The following is a 24789-nucleotide window of genomic DNA, read 5'->3' as shown; positions in this document are numbered from 1 at the left end:
ACATCACCATCTCTTTTCAGTGACTTCTTTGGGAGCCTAGATGACCAGCAAGAGAAACGACAGAAGAGTTTCTCTTTCGTCTTTGCATGTGGAAACAGAAATGGATGGGGTAGGGGGGACAGTGGGGGGTTAGGGTGACAAGTCCCAGCTCTGTTGCAGATTTGCTATGGACTTTGGGTGGATTGACCTTCCTTGTCCTTGGTCCCTGTCTGCAAATGGGAAAAAACAGCACTCCCTTATCTGTCTCCTGTCTTAACCTGCAGCTCAAAAGAAATAATGTATGTGAAAATATTCTTGGAACTATAAAGGGATTATAATTATTTTTTTTAAATATACTCTCCAAATAGATACTGTTTTTCCCTAGTCAACCTCTCTTATTTCCCAATTCCACTTCTAGAATTGTTCTTAAACCACTCTGGGATACAATTTAAATAAAAGACTCTGAGAGTAGATTATATTTTCAATTAGAGATTATTTAGCTTCCTATTTACTATGCAACATTAAAGATTCTCCTCCTAATTTAAAAAAAAGTTTGATTTTAATACTGTTAAAGTATAAACATATTATTTCTGGAATATTCCTTGAATCCTGCCTGAACACTTTGGCATTTTATAGTTCTCTGCCAAAGCCCTGCTCAAATATAGTAAATAATTTGACTTGAAACTCAAAATGTCCATTTTATTTTTTGAAAGATTTTATTTACTTATTTAAGAGAGAGAGAAGGAAAGAGAACACAAGCAGGGAGAAGGGCAGAGGGAGAAGGAGAAACAGACTCCCCTCTGAACATGGAGCCTGAGGTGGGGCTCAACATGGGGCTCAATCCCAGGACCCTGAGATCATGACCTGAGCTGAAGTCAGACACTTAACCAACTGAGCCACCCAGGTGCCCCAAAATGTCCATTTTAAATATTGTTAGTGGTAGGCCTGGCCTATGTTCCTTCTATTAAGGCAGATTCTCTCATGGTACGGATAGCAAGGACTGAGGACTTGACCCGGAAAGACTTCCGATTAATTCCCCAGGGCTGGAACCAAACAATGAGCCTTTGCCCAAAACGGTCAACACAATGTCTTCATCCGTACTCAGTGGCTCATGAAAATGTATTCAAGGGGCACCTGGGTAGCTCAGTCAGTTAAGCATTAGACTCTATTTTGGCTCAGGTCATGGTCTCCAAGTTATGGGATCAACCCCCACATAGGGCTCTGCGCTCAGCAGGGAGTCTGCTTGAGATTCTCTCTTTCCATCTTTCTCTGCCCCTCTAGGGCATTTGCTCTCAAATAAACAAATCTTTTTTAAAAATGTATTCAAAATGTAACAAGATCTCTTACCATGGCAGGTTAGAGGCTGCTAAGACAAACACGAGATCTTCTGAGCGAGCCAGCCCATCCATTTGCACCAGTAACTCTGTCTTCATCCGAAGGCTTCCTTCATGCTCTCCCCTACAGAGAGACACAGAGGTGAGATTCTCCCAAGACGTGGAGCCTTTGCTTCCAGGACAAGAGTAGCATTCACATCAATGACTCGGTGCCTGTAGAACAGGTTCCCTGCCTCATTCTAAGGAGCCACTTGTACTAGAGTTGGAGGAAACAAGCAGTTTGGTACTATTTTCACATAGAGGGTGATAGAAAGGAAGTAAATGAACATAATGACGATATTGAAAAGAAAACCAAAGGCTGGCAGTGAACTAGAAAACAGCTGAAAAGTAGACAGTAGCCCTGATGGACTTACTGCAGCCGGGCTATGTCAACCTGCAGTACTGTTTGCCCTTGGTGAAAATGGTGTAATTGAGAAGAATCCTTTCATTTCTGTAGCGGGCATAAAAGTACTTTTATACACAGCATTTCTTTTAGTATAACTTGTGGATATAATCTATTGAAGAAGAGAGATGAGCTACTACAATGAATCTATTTCATTCTCTTCTAATAAGAACCAAGATAATGACATGGAAAGTATGCTTTCCTCACACAGCAGATTGAGGCTGTCTTCTGTGCAAATTCACCTTCTGAGCCCCACCTCCACCACGGCCAAAGACCCTCCCAACAAGAAGGATCTCACTACAGGACCTAACAATCTAAATTGGCTCTAAATACTGACTACATTAGCAGGTTCTCCTTCCTCTTCACTTGTACAGATTGAAGTAAAAGGACAAAAAATGCATTTCTTGGACCGCACGCCATTCAGCCTCTCATCTCTGCATGTGTATGGTGGCAGCATCGATTAGGTATGTGTTTTTTCAAGAACTGTGCCACTCACTATCAAACTACCTTTCTTAAGAGAAAGGAGAGTCTCACAGTAGAGTTGTATATTTATTTGGCATTTACTCATAATTTTTCTCTTAACATCATATGACCCACGAAGTCTTCAGAGCACCTGCCCTTATTCCCTGACCCTTTGAAGACTCTACTTTTAGGGTCCAAGTTCCAGACAAGGAAGCTGACGTTCAGCTTCCCCTTGGGAGCACACACAAGGATAGTTGATGAAGTTCCCAAATTAGCACATTCAAAGCTGTGGGGAAACCTGGGAGTGGAGATGGACAGAGCAAATGAAGCACAAGTGCACAGGTCACTATGGTAAGGCAGCCAGGTGGGCCAGGTCTTTGCAGGTGAGATGAGCACTAGAGTGATCTGCCTGATGGGTGCCCAGCTGGGTGCCTGTGCACTGGTCTGCTCCCATCAGGTCCTGAATAGAAAGACAAGGTGTCCCAGCGTGGGGCTGACTAGCACCCATTAAGCCATGGCAATTTTCCCATTTAAGTCAATGCCATCAATGCCATGCCTCTTGGGTGCATCTTAATGGTTGCTTTGCTGTTAGGAAAATGATTTCCAATAAGTAAAATTTCATAAATTATATTGTAGTTATATATCCAAGAAGCTAAATATTTGCCTCTTATTACTACTAGTTCTGCCTTGATAATGGACCATTAGAGGCCATTAATAAATGCAGCTGTGTTGAGATTGCCCAGAGACATGTTTTTCCAAGCCAGGTTTAGTAAAAAGTTTCAAAGAAGAATACTTCTGACTAAGACAGAAAGACTTTCTTAAAACACACACACACACACACACACAGAAGGCTCACTGCAGTCTGAGATGTGTTCTTTCCTGCTGGGGACATTAGTGGACACTTAATCTTTAGAGATGACATATTTGACATATTTAAAATCAGGCTGAGCCACAACCTGATGTCACAGAGAAGTGGTGGCTTCCCTGGCCTCACACACCTTGTCGAGGGCTGCCTCTCGGGACTTGGCCTTTGCAGCCCCATTCCCCGCAGGCAGCCCCTCTGGCTCCAGAGGAGGTGGTCACAGACAGCTATTTTGAGCCAGCAAGACCGTTATGGCAGCCTGGGATCATGGGGCTGGGTGATCTTCAGGCCTGAAAACCACTCTGTGGGGAAAGGGGGAAGGGAGGATGACATTTCCTCCGGTTATAAAAACTCCTTAAATCAGCTATTCAGTTAACAGGATCTAATTTAAAGACCTTTCCATGTGTCTGCAGAAAATTTGTGGGCTTATTAATAGGCTCATTCTGCTGGTAAATGTCGATGGGCTTCCGACCATCAAACACACTTACAAGAGGGGAGAAGTGATGACCAAAAAAAAAAAAAAAAAACCCTGTCTGTTACCCAGGAGCCGTGCCTCTCTGACTCATCACTGACTCCAGCTCGTCCAGGAAGATGGTGGAGGGGGCGTGATAGCGGGCAAGTTCAAATAACACCTGGGTGGGAGAAAAGCAACCACATATTCAAATTCATATACTTAAGTTTAAGTTCACTGATGCTCCCAGAGATTAAAAGCTTAGGATGGCTGTAACATTAAGCATTTATGCTGCACTCTGTTCTTTCACAATAACTTTATAATCATTGCAATTATTTCTCCTTAGCACAACCCCATGGATGGTCCAATTATTTCCACTTATCACTTGATAAAATTGGAGACAGAGAGAGTTAATGGTAAGCTCAAGGTTACTAATCATAAATGGGAGAGCTTAAGATAAAACTCAGTTCCTGAGCTTCTAGTCAGTTAGTTAGCCCCTGAGACTCCCTGCCAATCATATGTTCCATATGGACACAAAAGCCTTGGAATGTTTAAACTCATTTGTTGATTTTCCCTTAACCTTTAGGGACAATGAAAGTTATTCTTAGAAGGAAGGGTTGTAGGGAGAGGATACAGTTCCAGTCATGGGTAACAAGGCTGAAGAATGTTGCCCCTTTCTACTCCCCATATCACTCCTTGGGGCCCCCATTCCACTCCAAACACTGTTGTTTGGTAGGCTCAGGTACTCGAAGGCAATTCCCAATTGAATAAAATGTTCCATTCCAAAATAAAATATTACAGACTGAACAAGAACAGGAAAGCAGCCAGCAAAAGAACAGACATATAAAAACAAAATAAAGAGCTCTAAAGGGAGATGTGGTGGTGATGAAAAGAGTATAAAAAACTAAACCTTTCTTTTTTTTAACCTTGAAACTGATCTCTTGAGCACCATATGTAATTCTTCACTGGTTGATCAGAGAAAGCAGTAGAGATTTAGAAAAGAATAGAAGTTCTTTAATAGGCATAGGGGATTTGTTCTCCATGTCACTTAACACTAGCAAAGCATCACAGAACAAATAAGAGGAGAAGAGCCCAGAAAAGGCCAGATTGCAGTTTTCGTGAGTAGTGGCAGGTTATCCCTTACAGGTCTCCCTGTCACTGAGTGGGAAATTCCTCACCTTCACCACTGCATGCACGTATGGTACATCCATGCTCATCCTCAAGTATTTTCCTTTCACAGAATCCTATTTCATTCAGCCGAGACAACTGGCTCAGCCTAATGAACTGAGAGAACAGTATCAATGCTGGGACACACATCACAAATGCCTTTTAGACACAATAGAGACCCTCTCATTAGAAGCCAGTAACTTGTTTTCCTTATCACAAAAAAAGCCCAGATATAACTGATACTAAGGATGATTACAATAGCAGCAATCTTCCCAATGAAAAGTAGAATATCAGAACTCTTTAATAGAACCACACATGTTTTTAAGGTGCTCCCTAAGGTGCAGAGAGACCAAGAGGCTCTACAAGACCAAACATCCAGTTGGAAGGAGAACCACATCTGGAGCCTATGTCTCCATATTGACCACGCCACTGCTCTTTCCAGTGCCAGAGAATATATAGAATTCCGGGTAAGTGCTCTGGAAGCATTAGTCTAAAATTTTCAAAAGTACTTGGAGGAAGTTAAATCATATGACTGGGGGGCAGGGGGAGGGTGTTGAAAGATGTAAGCACCAACAGGTGTGTGCATTTGCTGAAGAGACCACTCAACTATTCAATAGCATCAATTCCTAGGAGGCAAGAACATTAGGAGGGGAGGGAGGAACATAACCCAAGGGTTCCCTATAAATAACTCTTTAATTGGAATAGAAAGAGAAACAAATGGTAGGAAAGTGTCTCTGATTTAGGGGAAGGTCCTGAAGGGCTGCTCTCTTTATCTGAAAACTTCATAGTAAAGATCTTGACAGCATGACCAAGATTTTCCAGGTGAGGATCTTTCCAAGAGCTCAGAAAATAATTTCTGAAAGGATAGAAGATGAGATCCTTCAAGGTTAGCAGAAGTTATCTATTTCCCTGTTGAATTATTTTTTTAAATATCCAAAACCAAAAATGCATTTCACAGAAAAAAAGAAAATACACATATCTTCTAAACCTATAAAAAGATGCTCAAGTTCATTCAGAATTAAATAAATGCATATATGAGCACTGAAATATTACTTTCACTATCAGATTGGCAAAGATTTTTAAATTTAAGTACTGCAAGCGTTGGCCAGGGTGGGGGAAGCAAATGAGCAGTGCACATCATTGATGGGTGTGTAAGCTGGCGCAACGCTGTTGTCAGGTAATTTGGCAATCAGTGATTTTTCATTCTCTCTGACCTAGCAACTCTACTTCAAAGAAATTGTCCTACACTACTATGTATGCAAGGACACGTATATAGTAAGATTGTTTACTGTAGCTTTGTTCACGATAGCAAGAGACTAGAAACAACCTAAATGTCCATTGAGAAAAGACAGGTTAATTACATTTTGGTATACGTGGGCAATGAAATGCCATGCAGACTTATAAAAGAACTGTTCTGTCTATAATAGTGTGGAACAACAGCCAAGTTATATTCTTGAGTGTGGAAAAAAATCAAAAGGTATACAAGGTTATGTGTCGTATGTTCCAGCTTGTATTTAATAAGGAAGGGAGATATAGATGGAAGTTGTTGATATTAATATAGATATAGATAAATGTCCTGAAAGGCTGCTCTAGCAAACTGTAGTAGTTGCCTCTAGGGAGAGGGCTCAAGGGTCTATATTCCCTTTTGTACCTTTTTTTTTTTTTTTTTCCAAAATACTAGTGTGGTTTTTTTAAAGATTTGTTTATTTATTTTAGAGAGTGAAAGAGAGGGAGCATGAGTGGGAGGAAGGGGAGAGGGAGAGAGAGAGAGAATCCTCAAGCAGACTCCCTGCTGAGTACAGAGCCTGACGTGGGGCTTGGTCCCAGGACCCTGAGATCATGACCTGAGCCGAGATTATGACCTGAGCTGAGATCAAGAGTCAGCCACTTAACTGACTGAGCCACCCAGCACTCCAACATAGTTATTTTTAAAAAATATTTGGGAAAGGAAGGGGAGAAATTGGGGGAGGAATCATTTCCTTGCCCTTAGAATTCTAACAAAATAGGGCGTCTGGGTGGCTTAGTCGTTAAGCGTCTGCCTTTGGCTCAGATCATGATCCCAGGGTCCTGGGATCGAGTCCCACATCGGGCTCCCTGCTCCACGGGAAGCCTGCTTCTCCCTCTCCCACTACCCCTGCTTGTGTCCCTGCTCTCACTGTGTCTCTCTCTGTCAAATAAATAAATAAAATCTTTAAAAAAAAAAAGAATTCTAACAAAATAATACTGAAGCAAAGGAAAACTTTAGTTAAATAAAATGTTCACACAGAATGGAGAGTCCTTGTTAAATGACTTTTCTGGCTATCCAACATTAAACAAGACAATTCTTTTAGTAGTTTCAATCTTCATTGAGAATATTCATAAAAGGGGCGCCTGAGTGGCTCAGTCAGTTGAGCATCTGCCTTCGGCTCAGGTCATGATCCCAGGGTCCTGGGACAGAGTCCTGCATTAGGCTCCCTGCTCAGTGGGGAGTCTGCTTCTCACTCTGCCTTTCCCACTGCTCATGCTTGCACATGCGCGTGTGCTCTCTCTCTCTGAAATAAATGAATAAAATCTTTAAGAAAAAAGAATATTCATAAAATATTTGAATTTATTCTTCTGTTTAGGGATGTCCTGTCCAGGGAATATAATGTAATCTTTCTTTGAGCATCTTGCAGTGTTTTGTGCTCACAGTTGTAAACACCACTTTTCATGACAGGAGATGAATCTAAACTGATTCTGGGGTCATCTTGTAAAAGTTTTATTGTTCCTCAGCACATAGAAATGGAATGTTAAAAAAAAGTCTTCAGGCTGATGAAGATTTTATAGTTAGTTGGATTTTAGCTAATTGAAATCAGACTAACTAGTATCACATAGAACCCAAAAATTTGGGGCACCTGGGTGGCTAAGTTGGTTAAGCGACTGCCTTCGACTCAGGTCATGATCCTGGAGTCCTGGGATCAAGTCCTGCATCGGGTTCCCTGCTCAGCGGGGGGAGTCTGCTTCTCCCTCTGACCCTCCCCCCTTCATGTGCTCTCTCTCTCTCTCTCTCATTCTCTCTCTCAAATAAATAAAATCTTTAAGAAAAAAAAAGAACCCACAAATTTAGGAACAGGTAAGATCCAACCCCACCTTTAGACCTGATACTAAGGTAGACTCAAAGAACAAAGAAACAGATGTCAACGTGGATTTCCACGAATTACAATCTTGAAGGGGTGATAAAAATTTATAAAAACTTACACATTTGAAGTAACTTGAGAAAAGTATCAAAGTAATAAATAATAGGTCATTTTAGGTAAATCAATCCTATAAAAATATTCTATTATGACTTCCAAGTAAGCCATAATATTTTGAAAATGAGTCATCCAAGGGAATATAACAAGCCTAATATTTTAGAGTAATTTCTTTTCAGAAAATACATGGTATTTACACTGACTTAGTATTGATTTCATACCAGTCATTCTACAGAATTCAACTGTTTAACAGGACTTCTGAGAAGGGCCCACCTTACAATGAGGTGTAAATCATAAACAGATGTTCTCTTAAGGTGACTGGAAAGTATAGTAAAATTTTAGAACATAAAATTTTGTATTATATTTTACATAAAATATATTTTATATTTCTCTCCTAAGGAGCGGAAAAAACTGTAAGGCTTTGGGGCACTGTGGAGGAAAGTTGCTCAGGGCATCTGAAAAAATAATTGTTTTCAATTTCTTGATTCTTTCTGAGAGTATCTAGTGTAGGAACTAGCATACGGTAGTAGCTTCTCGATAAATGTTAACTGAATATACTGCACATGCTTAATAATAAATGCTTCTTGAATGAAGAAAAAAATATTCCACTTCATAAAAAACCTTTGTCCCAGCTTCCGTTCCTAAGCTACAGGAATCAAAAAAGGACTGTTGGTCACATTCCTGAAGGAAAGGAGATCATGTTTTGCTGATGGGGACAAGATTAATATCCACATATAATAGTCAGCCCATCTCCTGGGCTTTTGGTAATCAAAATCCAGGGTAAATTCTATTAAAACAAATAAGCTCTAACATCATCGTGTACCATCGTATTCTGCTGGAGCTTATTGTAAAAAAGGCAAAATCAAGAATTCCTACCCGAACAAGTTTTTCGGAATCCCCTCTCCATTTGCTGACAATGGTAGATGCAGAAATGTTAAAGAAGGTGGTTTTGCACTCCGTGGCCACAGCTTTGGCTAGTAAAGTCTTTCCTGTACCTAGAGACACATGGGGATAAAACATGAGCGACACCTGAGCTCCGTTCCCCTGCTCACAGATAGAAGTCAATCTCACAAGTGAAAAAGGAGGTGGTTGCCCAGCGCTCATCAGCCGCCGGCCCGAATGAGGACAGATAGGGCAGCTCGTCCTCGGCACACACCGGATATCAAGACCAAAACAGAAAGGTTCCTTTACCTGGAGGGCCATACAGCAGCAGTCCTTTCCAGGGAGAAAGGATTCCTGTAAACAGCTGTGGGTACTGTGGAAACAAGGAACAGAGATGAGGTTTGGCATCAGTACATCAGCCTGCACACCGTTAGCACAGACACATGAAGGAAGCGGGACTGAAACACGGCACAACGCAGAGAGTCACGTCTTCCTTTTCTTAAGGCTGGCTGCTTCTGTTTACATCTTATTTACCCCAGTTTTACTTTCACACTTAATAGCCATGCCTGGCTTAATTTTTGTAGCTTTTTAAAAGAGCAATTTTTTTTTTTTTTTAAGGAAAAGAAAGGCATATCTAGGTACTTTCCCGCTCCAGGAGTTATTTCCTACATACATAACATTATTTCCCCCGGAGTTCTCTGTACAGGGCAATCTTTTGAATGTTGTGAACCAGGAATACCCTTTAAGATAAACACTAAAACCAACAACAAAGGTGTATATTAATAAAGCACAAAGCTATGGCAAAGCCTGATTTAGAAGTTGGGAACATTCAGTGCTGAATGCATTATGAGACAAGGACTCCAAACAGGACATGCATGGACTTCAGGGATTCTCTCTCATTAGTTCAAAATCAGACAGTCTAGAGGGAAGGGAGAGTTGATAGAGAACAAGGGAGAAGGAAAAACAATAGTAAAATTGTAACTAGCTACTGGTTTCTTGCTGATGCTAATGCCAAAATCTTGATGCCATCACATACAAAGGTTATAACACCATGGAGTTAACATATCCAGAGTTTCAATGAGATGTTCTGTCCTTTCCCAGGAAACTTATACTGTAGAGCCACTTAGAGGAAAGGGTGAATAAATTTCTACTAATTCTGAATGCCAGTATATTCCTTACCCCCCTGTCTAAACACAGGAAGAAAGCAGGAGAGACCATCCAAATTTATTGATTTTTGTCTCATTAGAATAGAAGCAACCAAAAATCAGGGGCTGCGTGGGCTCAGTGGTAAGAATCAATAGATTGTTCAATACAATAAATGTGTTATCTTGACTTTGAGAGATCACAGAAAATGGTCACAAATTATCGGCAGCTCCTTCCACTGAGAGGCAGAGTATATTTCTGCCTCTCGGTAGAGTACATTTCTCCACCACTTGAATCTGGACTTGGCCTTGTGACCTTGGCCACTGAGACATTAGCAAATATAAGGAGAGACTTGAAAATATAAGGACTGTAATAAGAAGAGACATGAAAAATGCTGTTGGATTGGGACCTGCCCTTTCTGGCTTCTGTCTGGGAAGTCTGTGTCGCCACAGGAACTGGGCCTCCCTGCTGGAGGATGAGAGGCACGGCGACAAGGCTCAGTCGTCTTGTCTGTTCCAACTTTCCCAGCCACGCCGGTTGGTGCCGCAGACACGTAAGCCCAGCCAGTACCAGGTGGAAAAGATGAGCCCAGCCCAGACTGCCTACCGCCACAATTGCACACAAATAAATGATTGTTGTTTTAAGGCACAACGTTTTGGGGTGGTCTGTTATACAGCCAAAGCTATGTGGTATACAGACCTTCTCGTCACCACAGTCGTAAACCCGACACGGAACATCTTATTTTCCTATTCTCCTTCCTGTTTCATGACCCACTCTGCACGGAGACTTGTCGGGAAAAAGCAGTGAGCATAACATGGTGGCTTTACTGGCCAGTGCCCTGGAAGGGGCCGTCTAGTCTTTACAAAAAGTCAAAAGCAGAACCTCAGATGATGGGGGTATTGGGGGGGGTAAGATCTATAGAAATAAAGTGAGAGGCCCTCTCTTAGAGGAGGCCTTTCTACTATAATAAGTATATTTTTAGGGAGGCAGGCTAATTTGAACCAATCTATGGTAACTGACAAATCATCTACATTAGAGTCTTAGATCTTAAATGATCACTTGAACAGACCTGCCTTGAACCAATATGTAACATGATTTTAAATCGACAGGGCCTTGGCACTCCAGTGTTTAACCAAATATTGTGACACAGGCAAAAAGTTAACTAGATGACAGAAGAACAGCCTGCCCTTCTCTTCCTGATGGGTTCATGACATACAGTTTGGCCAATGGATAATGAACAGGAACAACCCCCAAGAGGCTTCCCATCCTTACCCTGATAGGGTACACAACAGCTTCTTTGACTAACTGCTTGGCTGCATCGAGTCCGATAATGTCATTCCACTTTATGTTTGGATTATGGAGATAAATGTCCTGCAATGCACATTTGATCATTTTGTTAAAACTAATGTTTTCCTCCACAGCTGTAATAAACACAGGAGCAGCAGAACACTTGACTTACAATAGGACATAAAGTGCTGGTGATAAAAACTCCCCATATTAGATATATGTATATATATGCATTGTAATTATGGGCTAGTTCACCAAATGGATGCCATGAACATATTCCGTGATTTTCCCTGAAGAAGAGATTGATGAGATAATATGGTACTTTTAAGAGGAAACAAAATCTCCTAACGATGGACTATACCTGTCTTCAGTCAATAGCAAACCATGCTGATTTATGACTGTAATCAAAGAAGCTACAGAATATGCCTTCAAATTACATTGGCTTTTACTGCAAAACAGAGTTCCCAGCCAGGGCCTGGCCTCGCTTGCTCCTTGATCTCGCAAATGCTTTCTTAATTTGTGGCCTAAAAGAGATAATGTTCCTCTGAAACCAATTTCTCTTTTTCCCTAGTGATCTCTCCCTACTTTCCATCAGGAGCAATTGCTTCTACAGAATTCAAGGAAGCTAACAAGCAAAAGCACAGTTTGCCCTCTGCTAGTGGAGCCCTGTAGCAACCATCTGGGGCAATCAATTAAGGTAGGTTTTACTGATAACTAATTTACAGGTTCCAAATTTCAATTCCACAGGACGCCTCAGAACAGCCACTCAGGGCCTTTCTCAGTAGGGGCAGTTCCAAGCATACTGAGTATCTAGTGTTACATCAGAAAAAGCTTCCTTTTAAAAGTCATTCTGAGTGACTACAGAACAATCTGGTAACTATTTTTATAGTCATTTAATTTTTTTAAAGATCTGTTTATTTGAGAGAGTGTGTGTGCACCTGAATGGAAGGAGGGGCAGAGAGAGAGAAAATCTTCAAGCAGACTCCCTGCTGAGTGCAGAGCCCACCGCAGGGCTCAATCTCATGACCCTGAGATCATGACCTGAGCCAAAACCGAGAGTTGGACACTTAGCTGATTAAGCCACCCAGGCGCCCCTATATTTATCTAATTTTTAAATAATACACATGGTTCAAAATATAAAAATATGGTTTTTGGGGCGCCTGGGTGGCTCAGTCGTTGGGTGTCTGCCTTCGGCGCAGGTCATGATCCCAGGGTCCTGGGATCGAGCCCCGCGTCGGGCTCCCTGCTCGGCGGGAAGCCTGCTTCTCCCTCTCCCACTCCCCCTGTTTGTGTTCCCTCTCTCACTGTGTCTCTCTCTGTCAAATAAATAAAATCGTTAAAAATAAATAAATTAATTAAGTTTAAAAAATGTTTTTAAAGTATGTTTTTTCAATGCTGATGAGATGGTATACCCCCATCCCTGTCGCCCACCCTCCCACATCTCCTCCACCACGACTGACCACTTTTATTAGCGAAAATATTCATACGAGTGATTTTGGTGGTGCGTAATGGGCATGATCCATTGATACAGTGACAGAGAAAGGACTCCGTCTTCCAAAATCTTGGGAGAACGCCCCCTATTCAGATTGTGGATCTGCAGGATAGCCCACCACCCACTCACATTCTTACTACCATACTTTCTAAGGAAAAGCTTGGCACAGAGTGGGGACTCATCTACCTTGGAATTCAAAGCATCCATAGATGAGAGCACTATTTCTTGCCCTCTTCTAGAGCTGACATTGAGTTCCACAGAGCAGTGTTTAACTTCCCAATAGGAAGTTCCTCCTTATAGCAACAAAAGTTATCAGTCATGAGGTGGTGATCTCCCCATCACTGTAAGCATTCAAGCAGAGACTGGATGACTACTTCCCATGGTATTGTAGAAAAGATGCTGGGTGGAATCATTTCAGGCCACTTCTACTCTATAACTCTGTCATCACTAGTCATGTTGTCTTTTTGCAGAAACAGTAACGAGACTATTGATTTTTAAGGGCATAGAAATTTTTTTTTTCTCTCCTCTCCTTTGCATCCTAATTACCACGGCCTGGCTCAGACCTCGTCCTCTCTCACTAGTAATAACTCGAGAGCTGGTCTCCTCATCTCCATTTCTTTGATATCCAGCCACCACACTGTCATTAGAACAGACGAAAAACACATTTGAGTATCCCATTCTGCCGATGGACACCTTTCAAAGATTTCCCACGTCCTACAGGCCACTTCCAGCCCTGGGTTAGTGCTCACTGTGCCCCTTACTTGGCCTCTCTCTGCAGCCCCCTTCCCCACCACTCCTTGTGGCTCCTTGTGGCTCATTCGGCTCAAAGCTGTACAATTTCCAGGTGTATGTTATTTGGTCCAGAACCCTCCACCCTTCCTCTTGTGCATTTTCATGTGCCTATTTCTTGTGTATCTTCTTCCCTCATGCTTTCCCTACCCTTTGGCACAAAATACCCCTCCTTTATGTTCTCCAAGTGCACCTTACCCATGGGATGAAAGACTTCCATAGGCAAGGACTGTGTCTGATTCGTTCATCTTTGTGTTTCCAGCCCCCAGCGCGTGCTTGATACCTAATAGGGGCAGTAACCGCGGCTGAACTGAACAGCCAGAGCTAGGGAACCCTTTTACTGCAGAATACCTGCGCATTTTTTGGAGCATATTAAACATCTCTCTGAGTCTGCTTGGCTTTCAGTCTTTCATTAAATATGAGATTGCTAGATATCAGATAAGTACCCTATAACTCAGGAATCTATCCTGTTTCCAAGGAACTTGCTCAAAGTCACATGGCTAGAAAGAGAAGGATGTAGAAATCAAATCCAGCTCAACTGATCCCAGAGCTGATTCCAGTCGTTAACCATGAGACTTCACTGTTTTTAAATTCTGGAGGGTAGGGAGGTGGGTCGGGGGATGGGGTAACCGTGACGGGCAGTAAGGAGGGCACGTGATGTGATGAGCACTGGGTGTTATATGCAACTGATGAATTACTGAACTCTACATCTAAAAGTAATGACGTACTATATGTTGGCTAGTTGAATTTAAATTTTTTTAAAAAGAAGAAATTAAAATAAATAAATTCTGGAGGGTAAACTTAAAAATCAGTAGTCCAGATGATAAACTCTTTCCTGCTAATCTTGTTTTTCATGGAAATTTCCAATGATGAAATCATTAGACTCCCAACATCTCTGTTTCTAGACTTTGACTGTTTAAACAAGACACAGGCATGCTCTTTCCTTCTCTAAGAGGCTTTCTTTCCTTAACTCTTGGCTCTGCTCTCAAACCTTTCACCTGTCCCTTCCCTTCTAAGTCTTTTTCCCTTTTGGTTTTCTTGGCCTCTGTAGTGAGATGGTGGGCTTTTTGTATTGTAATTTTATGATTCTATAATTTATTTATCATGCATTATTGTGCCTCTAAACAATATGAGTGCCTTTGCAAGTGAGGGCACTTTATAAATAAATGATCATATTTATTGTTATTAATAAAAGAAGCAGCCCACAATGTTCCAGGAGCCCCAATCCGCCTCCGTAAATTTGTGAATTGAATATCAGATCTTACCCGGCTCACCACGGCTGCCAATTCTCGCATCTCACTATTCATGCCAATAAATGCACTCAGAGGTTTCAACAGTCGTTCCTGACGATAGGAACAGAAAGCCTTACGTTACAATATTGCTCATAATTTAGAAAGCAAAACGGGGCGTGGATCTCGGTGACATAAGTGGTGGCAGGTTGCTGTGACCTTCGATTTGATCTCAAGGTTTGTCTGGACTCAAAATTATATTTCTGAAGTTTGTCTAGATGTTGGTAGTTTGCAAGATGAATGTCACATCTTAGCCACTTACTGAGGGGTCGGGGTTACAGTCAAAGCTGTTCAAGCCAAGTTCGCTGGTTGCTCCTTTGATGGCATCTGTGAGCAGCCCTCGGAAGTCAATGATTTGGCCCTGAAAGGGAGTAATGGTTATTTACACCATTAAAACATGGGGGGAAGACTATCCCTAATAGCTCAGCTTCAGTCAGTCAAGACACCTTTATGTATCCTGATATGTAGGGCAAACTTAAAGTGGGGCTTTAAAAAGAACCTGCACTAATCATAAACGAGACGATTTCTTCAAGTTGGGCACTCTAGAAAAAAAAATTAAGTTGCAAATAAACTCTTCAGAGCGAAGTTGGTTTGAATGGAAATTCCCAAGCATTTTTCTGACACCACGCCCTCTGCTTCCTTACAGGTCTGCCTCCCCTTCGTTGTCTGGTCCTTGGAAACATCCCCCGCACGGGAAGAACTCATTGACGTAGGAGTAACAGTAGCTCCCACTTACTATCATGTACGTTCTCCACTCAGTAGAGTCCCATCTAACAAGTGGCTTAAGGCCAGGATTCGAACCCAGATATCTGTCTTCCCATACTCCTCCCAGCACCCCCTTGCCTTCCCCGCAGGCAGAAGGAAAAAGGAAGGATGCGTGCAGAAAAGGAATATTGGCAGCAGTCGCCAGCACTTACTGAGTGCATGTTATATGCCGGGCACTATTCTAACACTCTCCACTCGTGATGTTTAAAGCACAAGCTGATTATTTCCATTTTCTAGATAAGAGAAATGAGGCTCAGCAAGATTGAATGACTTGCCCAAGGTCACACAGCTGGAAAAGTCTGAGCAGGGTTTTGAACCTAGGCAATCTGACTAGTGCCTTTAAGAACACCGTGCCTACTAAATTTGTAGGGGGGCTCAGGAACCCTGAAGCTAGGGGCCCTAACATGGCAATGATAGACCCATTTTGGAGATGGGCCCCTGGCCATATACCCTTGTTCAGTTTATGAACATTTGCAGTGCTAGGAAGAAAACCATCTACATTTTAACCCTGAGGACACTTCTGCTGGAAAGAGAACTTATAACCAGATTCCTTCAAAGGTTAAGTGCTGGGTTAAATAGTCCCTTCCTTGTGACCTGATCAGAAACAACTATTCATATCAACGTGAGATGTTCACAGGAGAAACCAGGGCCACAAAATTACTAGGCCAAAGTGGCCGAAAACACAATGAAAGTGGCAGAGGTGAACTGGGAAGTATTTCTCTGAGGGAGGCACTGATCTGAATGCATCATCTCCAGCGATCACCCATATAATGGAGGCCCTCCCAAGGAGCCAGTTCAGGCCAATGAGAGCTCCCTTCATTTCCAGGGAGATGCTCCCAGCTTCCCCTCCAAGCGCACACAGCCAGAGTCTCATTTACCCAAGAAGAGCTGGCCAGAGGTAAATCTGAAGTCCTGTAGTCTGAGAACTTGCCCAAAGAAAGAGAGATGGCTCTAACAAGAAATACAACCCCTGAAGTTATAATCAAGAGAAACCTGTTGATGTTGATACTGCTTCTTCGCATCTCCAAAGGACATGTGTTAACCTGCTTTTTGCCTACATCTACCCAATTAGTCTTTTCTATTTGAGCAGCTCTTATTTATGAATCAAGACACGAGGTTCATCATGAAAGGAGTAGAGATATCTAGTAGGGACAAGATCCACCCTATTTCAACTGAGGTTTCATGGTTCACGTGAAATGACAGTTAAGCCTAGAGCCACACCCCCAGGGAGACAAGGTGCCACCACTAGTCAACTACCACAGGCAGGGAGGAGAAAGATGAGTACTCCGCCATAACTCCTTCAATGATGCCGAACACCGACGTTTACCATTTCAATCACAGGATGTTTAAGCTGACAGTGACTTTGGAAGCCATCTCTTCCAAACTCCTGAGTTTACAAATAGGGAGACTGAGATTCTTAGAGATGGGGAGTTCCTTCAAGACCATTCATCCAGAAAGGAGATTCAGACCAGAGCCCCAGGGCTCTAATCCTCACCCAGTGTTCTTCTCAGCCCACCTCATAGCCAGGCTCTGACCATTCTATATTAGCTTTTCTGTTTGACAACAGTAACATTTTTTAGTTTTCATTTTTAGAAAGAAAAGGGATTTCCCCTTTTGGTGCTAGATTCATGAATTCCACTTACTTTTTGTGGGCGGACATTTTCTTCTCCACTGCCTTTGTTGATTCCTGATATACTCAAGCCAAAGTCAGCACTCTCCGCATGAGAATTAGTGACAGCCTCCTGAAGAAAGAGGAAGCCAGCGGGAAGTCAGCCATGGAAAGCAAGTTACAAAAGCCGGTAGAAACTGCCTATTCCCTCGTCCCAAATCACACACTGGATATCAGTTCAGTAGATGGGAACCCCATGTGAAATTCAGCCACTTCTGTGCAGTCCCAACAAGATGAGTTCGCTGGCTGCCTGCGCCATGTGGGAAGAGCTGTCGCTGGAAGCCATGGGCTCTGAGGAGCTTTTCCAGTGGAGGAAACCACGGTGCCTCAACCCAAACCCACTCCCTGGCTTTTCTCCTGTAACCAGAGGTGTTTGATGCTGGGAGTGGCTAAGTTTGGAGATGGAGCAGAGTCAATAGTCAACCAGCCACCTGTGGAATTCTCCTGCCCCACCTTCACCTCCCTTCCACCTGAGTTCAGACTACACTGGCCAGAGGTATACAACCTCTTTGAGAGTGAGAGATTCCTTCTGACAATTGAGTTTCATGATTATTCCTTTCTATCCCGCCGGGCATCTCTGACATCCAGTCTTCCCATTCCTTTTCCCAATTTCAATTGGTTCTCTTTCCTCTGAAACCTGGTATGTTTATCCCAACACAGGAGGTTCTAGGTATGGATCCCCTGAGTCAGGAGCCATTGATCTCACCCACCTGCTGGGCTCTCTTCTCTTGCTGCCCACCCTGTCCCCAAGATTGTCCAGTGTGGAGGTCCGGCGTGGGGACCGACCATGTGTGCTTTGGAGAAACCCAGCCATTCCTGAGACTATCCCTGGCCTAATCTGAGGAGCCCGGGAATGTGCTTTGGGACGGGAAGACTTGCCACCTACAGTTACCGCAAATGGGATGATTGAGCATTGTAGCAACCAGGCCCCCTGCTTTGACTGGGCCCAGGCCGAACCCCTCAAAGCCTGTCACCTAGCACTCTGACCAGAGGAAAGGCTAGGGGGAGGAAGGAGACCTCCCACTCAAATTAAAAAACACTGGGAAGACTAGAGATTTGCCTGTGGTTTTAATCCAGAAGAACATCTACAATTTAACAAAATCACACAGCATTTTAAAAACATTGTCCTTAAATAAATAAATGTGACTTTTTTCTTGGAGCTATTTCTCAGCCACCTGCAGTTTTACCAATGCCAAGCAAAGCTGTCCAGACCTGTTTAGGATGCTCCTGATGGAGGGATTTGACATCCCCTGACTTCCCCACTGTGGTTCTGGACCGTGGCCTCTGCTGACTGATCTTGGGAAGATTTTGACAGCTGTCGCTCATCACCCTAGGGGCGGGAACAAAGACCTTGGAGGGAATTATTCTAACCACTTAATTTGAGGTAACTAAACAACTTGTGTAGCACATTTTAAAGAAAGAGTTCTAGAAAGATAGGCAGATGTACCACAGTTGGGCCCTTCCATCTTCACTGCCCTCCCACCCCATCCATCTTGGCTCTGACTTGATCCAGTCTACTCCTTGGGTTCCTCCAAGACCAGGCTAGGGGGTCCACCTCCCCCCGGAGGCCCCTGACCTCCTCTTCATTTTCCCTCATGCCACCTGTCTCCAGCCCTTCTGCACATCGCTCTGTATTCTCAAGAACACATGGCTTTGCAAGCATTTTTCCAACGTTTCTTCCCATCTTCCTTAAAGAACAGTATGCAGACCAGGGGACAGGTTGTGGGGATGAAGGAGAAAGCCTAGGGATTTGCCAGTGGTTTTGATCCGGTGTGCTGGGTGTACCTAGAGGGGACTTGTGGAAGGGAAGCAAACCTTACCTCATCTCTTTTGTCACAGATCTTCATATTTGCAAAACAAATGTTCACCAAATATTGTTCACTTAAAGCAAAACAAATTGATGGGGCTGAAAGTCAGATAGTGGCTACCTCTGGTGGACATGGGGAGTATTGGCTGGGAAGGGAGCCTGCTGAGGGGTTGCTGGGGTGGTGGCACTTACAAGAGTATATATGTGTTTGACTGCATATATGTGTATATATGTGTTTGACTGCATATATATGTGTATGTATGTGTTTGCATATATGTTATATATGTTATATACATCAGTGCAAAAGTAAAATAAATTTGTTCACGAGGTCCTGTCCATGAGACCTAAAATTTCAGGATTGGAATATTGTTAGATAGGAGATGACATTAGAGAGAGGCAGGACTGCTTGAGAGGCACAGCATGAACTCCCACATCAGAAGCTGTTTGGTTTTCTCAGTTTCTTTGTCCTTACATGTGAGACATGTTTGCAAGAGTTTCACTGGAAGCATTTCTCCCATGTTCTACAGGGTCTCAGAGAACAGCTATTTCTCCATTTCTTTGTGGGAAAGAAAAAGTTGTTTGTGTCTAATATAAACACATAGGTGTTTGGCCAGCAAGACCACCCACACCAATAATACCACCAGTGTCCATACACAGTGACCCCAGTGTTGACCCACTGGGGTGAGTGTCATAAGAGGTAGACAGCATTTGTTTTTCATCTGTAAATTAGGAATAAAAATGCCTGTCCTTCAGGCCTTTTGCTGGCACAAAAATGAAATATCTATGAAATGAATACCAAAAATTTTACAAGTGCAAACTCTTATGAATAGCAATGATTTAAATGAAGTGAGGTTTTATATATATATATATATATATATATATATATATATATATATAAAGTTAAACTTTATATAAATTATAAGTTAAACTATATAGTTAAACTTGCCTAACATTGCGGGGCTGGCAGGGAACTGGGAGTCTGCTTCCCCTCTTTGATTTCCCTTTAGAGGCAAGTGATTCACAGATTTGCTTTAACACTATCAAAGACAAGTGCTTAAAGTGCAAAGCAGTACAATTCATTTCCCATCAGCTCTAACGACTGTAAAATTCTTCCTAGTATGGAACCAAATTCACCCCTCTGTAACTTTAGTTGCCACTCCAAGGTGTGCCCTATGGAATTCTACAAAGAAAGCTCAACCCTCTTTAGAGAGTGAAGACTGGTACCATGTTGTACTAGGGGCACCTCCTCCCCAAGTCTTCCATTCTTCAAGCTAAACATCGCCAGCTGCTCCAATCATTTTTAAGGTTACCTGGCTCCCAGATTCATCCTCATCCTGGTCATTTTTCCTTTGTCCACTGTCTTCTGACCACAGTAGAGTCACCTCGTATTTTGTGGATACTGTATTTCTATCACTGAGGCCCAAGACCACATTGGCAATCACATCACGTTGTTGAGTTCCCACTGCATCTGTTGTTAACTCAAATTTCTGGGTCTCTGATTTTGTAATGAGGGAGCTATTTGACTTAATCTTTAGTTAGAGCCTCTACCTTATTTTGTTAAATTCCATCTTGTTATTTTGAGCCCATCTTCCAAATTGTCAGGATTTTTTGGCATCATAATTCTGTTATCCATCACATTAAATAACCATTCCTCCACTGGGTCATCTGCATATCTGTAACCCGGGAGCTTGCTCTCTGGTGTGAGACGCCCAGATTAGGAGAAGGTACTTTACTTGTTAATAGCAAGTCTCATGACACAACCTCTCATTTCAATAGCTATCTTCAATTATAAAATTATAAACAAACAGTGTTCATTAGTTTCCTAATTATCCTTCTTAACTCCAACCATGTGCTGTCTGACCTCTATGCTTGCCATGTACAAACATTTCCTCAGAGAGGAGCTGAAGACACCCAAGCTGTCAAGCTCTGTCCCTAAAGAGAAGCAAAGTGCTCAGAAGACATTCACTCATGGAACGTTCTGCCAGGTAGAGAATGCTGGGGAAGTTCCAGGTATGAGCGTGTGGCTGAAAAATAATCAGAATCCAAATGCATGCCGAAGCTGGCCTCTTAAAATGCTCCTCACTGTTTCTGTTCAAAAGTAGTTATCATTCATTGTCAGAGTCTGACTAGCTTTATGGAAACTGTAAATAAAAGGACAACACTTTGGTCAAAACAATAAAACTGTCCCTAAAGAATAGCACAAAGCAAAGGTAGCCTCAGGTAGAGCATCATTGGGAATATTATCATGAAGCATGTGTGGGTGCTTGCTATGTGTGGGGACCTCACTTTGTGTCGGAAACTTGCTCCAAGCTGGTGAGTAGCAGAGACAGGAATTGAACCTGGACCTTTTCATCTCTAAGGTCTGTACTCTTCATAGCACAGAGCCTCGAAGGAGCACCAGTGAATGCAGTTATTTGTGATAAAACCAGGAGAACCAACAGACAGTGACCCATATCCTGGACATCTGTAATGTGAGGAGCACCCATGGCTGGGCCCACCAAGGTCACATGATCATAGTCTGCAATTGCTGGTAGACAAACATGCAGTTGAGCTGGAGAATCTTCTGGAAAGGGATCCCACAAACTCCTAGAGTTGGGTTGGTCAAGATGAATTACCATTCATTTTACCTTCTGGTCTTCCCTCCACTTCTTGGTGGTAAATTATTTTCCACTGTGGCAAAACAAACATTGGGAGGAAAGGGAAAGAATTTAATTTTTTAAGAGAAAGTGATTTGTCAGGTATGTTTGTCCTTTCACATTGTTCTTAAAATTTGTGCTACAGCCTTGTGGAATCCAGGAGCTTTAAGCTATTCTCCTGTAGAAAGAAGTGAAACTACCAGCAAAGAGAAAGAAGCCCGTGTTTCCCGAGCATTTCCACACAGAGGAGGACCCCAAAGCCCTCAGCTATGAAACGTGTTGGAAACCATGAACCTGGTGGCAGCATCAGTGTGGGCCAGGTGACAGGAACCATTTCAGGTTTTCATAAACTTGACATTTTGCTGTGTGATCTCTGGGATACCAGGCCGATTGCATGAACATTTATCAGTACTCTGCCAGTTTACCTTAAAATAAACACGTTGTGTCCAATATCCCAGGAGACTGTGGTTCCAAGTTAGATCAGAACCAGCAATCTAGAAATTAGATCGTGTCAGTGATAGTCCTGGTGGCCCAGTGGTTAGGCGGCAGTGCTTTCTCTGCCAAAACCCAGATCCAACGACCAGCCAAGGACTTGGAGCTCTGAACGCTGCACTGGAAAGGAGCTCAGATAAAATATCCCTTCCAGCTAGGAGATTCGCCCCGGCTATTTTTAATTGACATTCCTCTTGGTTTCCTGGTCCCCACATGAAATGTTAAAGTCTGTGGCTTAACAAGTGCCTTGTAAACAGGACAATGATCTCCCTTGGTTTATAATTACTTCCCCCACTTACAGATGTCTAAGTCAATGCTACTACAAAACATAGGGCCTTCACTTTAGATCTTTCCTCCAGCCAGCCTCATTGACTGCTAACCTATACTGGGTCTCTGCATTATATTGATCATTATCTGGATTGATGGCTTTCAAAAGCATTTCATTATCTATACATGAGCTATTAGCTTCACCAATACTCATTTTCATGTTATTTTCAAGATAGATAATAGGTCTTCCTAACAACAACAACAACAAAAAGTCTTCTGTCATTTATCCTCTCCCAACAGCTCTTTCCATCTCTAAAGAAATGAAAGTAATGTTGGTCTTCTAAAAAATAACTGTGATACACTAGGAGACCCTTTGCTTTCCTTGTCCTAAAACATACATTCCTTGAACAAATACCAACATGGCTATGGGGACATCCCTGCCCAGACGATCACGTTTACATTGTCTGTACAGGACCTAATAGAGGCTACACAGTCTTTCCAGTCTATTCCTTCAGTAGAGGGTGGCGGTAGCATCTATCTGGGAATACAATGAGGAAGAAACACTAATCTTAAAGATGAGAGGAAACCTTATTTCTAGAAAATAGCCATGTACCTGTGTCTGATGCCTTTTTGACAATTTTGGGGTATTTCTGAAATTTTACAAAATAGTAGCTCTCATATTCCATCAAAATAGTTTCAAGGTCAATGTTGTCACAAACTTCAAAGCGTCGTAACCCCAGTTTAGTTTCTTGCTCCAAAGCATTGGCTGCATCAATATATCTGGCCATTTCACGAAGGGAAAAAAAAAAAAAAAAAAGAATTAACTCTGGGTAAAATGAATAAAGGCAAACAGGCATGACAAGTCTACAGATGTTCAATACAAATAGTAAGCTTATATTAAGTAGTACATTAGATAACAATTAGAATACATGAGGTTTGCCTATAGAGTAAGGAGCCCCACATACCGTGAGGATATGCACGTAGTGTTTTTCAAAGCAGTTGCCTCGAGAAGCTACGTCCTTACTCTACTGATGTCATCATGGTTCAAAATGTTTTTGGAAGTGCTTAAAAGTCAAATAAGTAAATCAACTAAGAAAATGTCTTGGGCTTTACCTTTACTCATTTTTAGCTTAAAGTGGGTATTTGCCCAAATGATTACCTCCTTATTCACCAGCAATCATTTTAGATAACATCGGGCAATTGATAAACCCAAATTCAACCCCAAGAGGCAAGATTCACCATGATTTTGCTGCAGCTGAAAAGGGTAGGTCATGAGTTCTGAAGGAAATTCCAAAACTATGTTGATCAATATCACTGAGGGAAATGTGGTGTAAGAAGACATCATCAGCTTGGATGTATTATTTCTGGTAGTTTTTTCTTCAGTCACACGTGACACTAGCAGCTGACTGTGGGTGTAAGCACCATCTTCCCCAGGGAAAGATTTTTAACCTGTTCAGTTGAAGGGCTGTCCAAATTAAGTGGTCTTAGCAATAAAAACAAATGCTTTGTCTCACAATCCTCTGAAAGTGGGAAGACTTTCCAGGTCTTAATCTTAACTCTTGACTTCTTATTGAAACCAATGACTCCCTCCTGAAAAGTGTGCAAATATGCACAAGTTAGCATACAATTTCATCCAAGGACCTCAGATTAAGAATTCCTGCCGCACGACAGAGTTCTTGCTGTTTGATTCTAATCTGGGAAAGTAGGAGAAAACTTTATTATGCTCTCTTCCCTGCCCCAGATTCAGGGCAGTTGGAAACTTTGAACTTTCTTAAACGAGGTGGCCATGATTATTTCCAGTGACCTTGCTAACTTTAAAGACATTGTCAGTGTCAATTGATAGTCAACCTCTGGCCTTTCTGTTTACCTCATTGTTCCACTTAGGTCGTGCCCTTTCTTTCTTTCCTTTCTCTCCGCGCCTGCCTAGAATATCCTCGTCCATCATGTCTGTCTGTCTGTATTCTATACATCTTTCAAGACCAGCTCATATCACTTTCTCTACAAAGCTTTTTGTTTATTCCAGTCCATTATAATTTATCCTCTTTGTGAGGATAAATTCTTAGTATTTTGTTAGAGGCAGGTCTACTTTTCTGACAGTTTACTTTTCATCTTGAGGATCCACTCATAAGTACTTTAACCAGTGGGTCTCAGGAAAATGATCAACTCTAGTCGAAGTTTCATTAATTCGAGATGCAAGGGGCCATCTTGTGGCAGAAAGGGGAAATGCATGCTTTGTAAATAACACAGTAAGCCTTGCAGGAGAAGGGGAAAACTATGCTGAGTTTTCTTTGTCTTTTTGTTTTCGTAGTTCCTCCTGATACAGTGTCTTGGCACGGTTGACATTTGGGGCTGGATAACTCTGTTG

At 42.3% G+C, this 24789-nt stretch overlaps 1 protein-coding gene across 1 annotated transcript in view; it reads right to left on the bottom strand.

The window, feature by feature from the left end:
* Window positions 1–24789, bottom strand: part of KATNAL2 (katanin catalytic subunit A1 like 2) — a 67613-nt gene that overhangs the window by 15019 nt on the left and 27805 nt on the right. Inside the window, exons 3-13 of the mRNA XM_027577689.1 lie at window positions 23038–23204; window positions 21657–21699; window positions 18435–18552; window positions 17197–17295; window positions 15051–15149; window positions 14765–14842; window positions 11204–11302; window positions 9098–9161; window positions 8783–8901; window positions 3620–3711; window positions 1327–1437 (exon numbers count right to left, since the gene is read on the bottom strand). Coding sequence (XP_027433490.1) covers window positions 1327–1437; window positions 3620–3711; window positions 8783–8901; window positions 9098–9161; window positions 11204–11302; window positions 14765–14842; window positions 15051–15149; window positions 17197–17295; window positions 18435–18552; window positions 21657–21699; window positions 23038–23204 — 1089 coding nt within the window. The remainder of the gene's footprint in view (window positions 1–1326; window positions 1438–3619; window positions 3712–8782; window positions 8902–9097; window positions 9162–11203; window positions 11303–14764; window positions 14843–15050; window positions 15150–17196; window positions 17296–18434; window positions 18553–21656; window positions 21700–23037; window positions 23205–24789) is intronic.

This window comes from Zalophus californianus, chromosome 14 (assembly GCF_009762305.2).
Source record: "Zalophus californianus isolate mZalCal1 chromosome 14, mZalCal1.pri.v2, whole genome shotgun sequence".
Classification (NCBI taxonomy): Eukaryota; Metazoa; Chordata; class Mammalia; order Carnivora; family Otariidae; genus Zalophus; species Zalophus californianus.
Note: the sequence above shows the minus strand (reverse complement) of the source record. Positions and strands in the feature narration are given on the sequence as shown.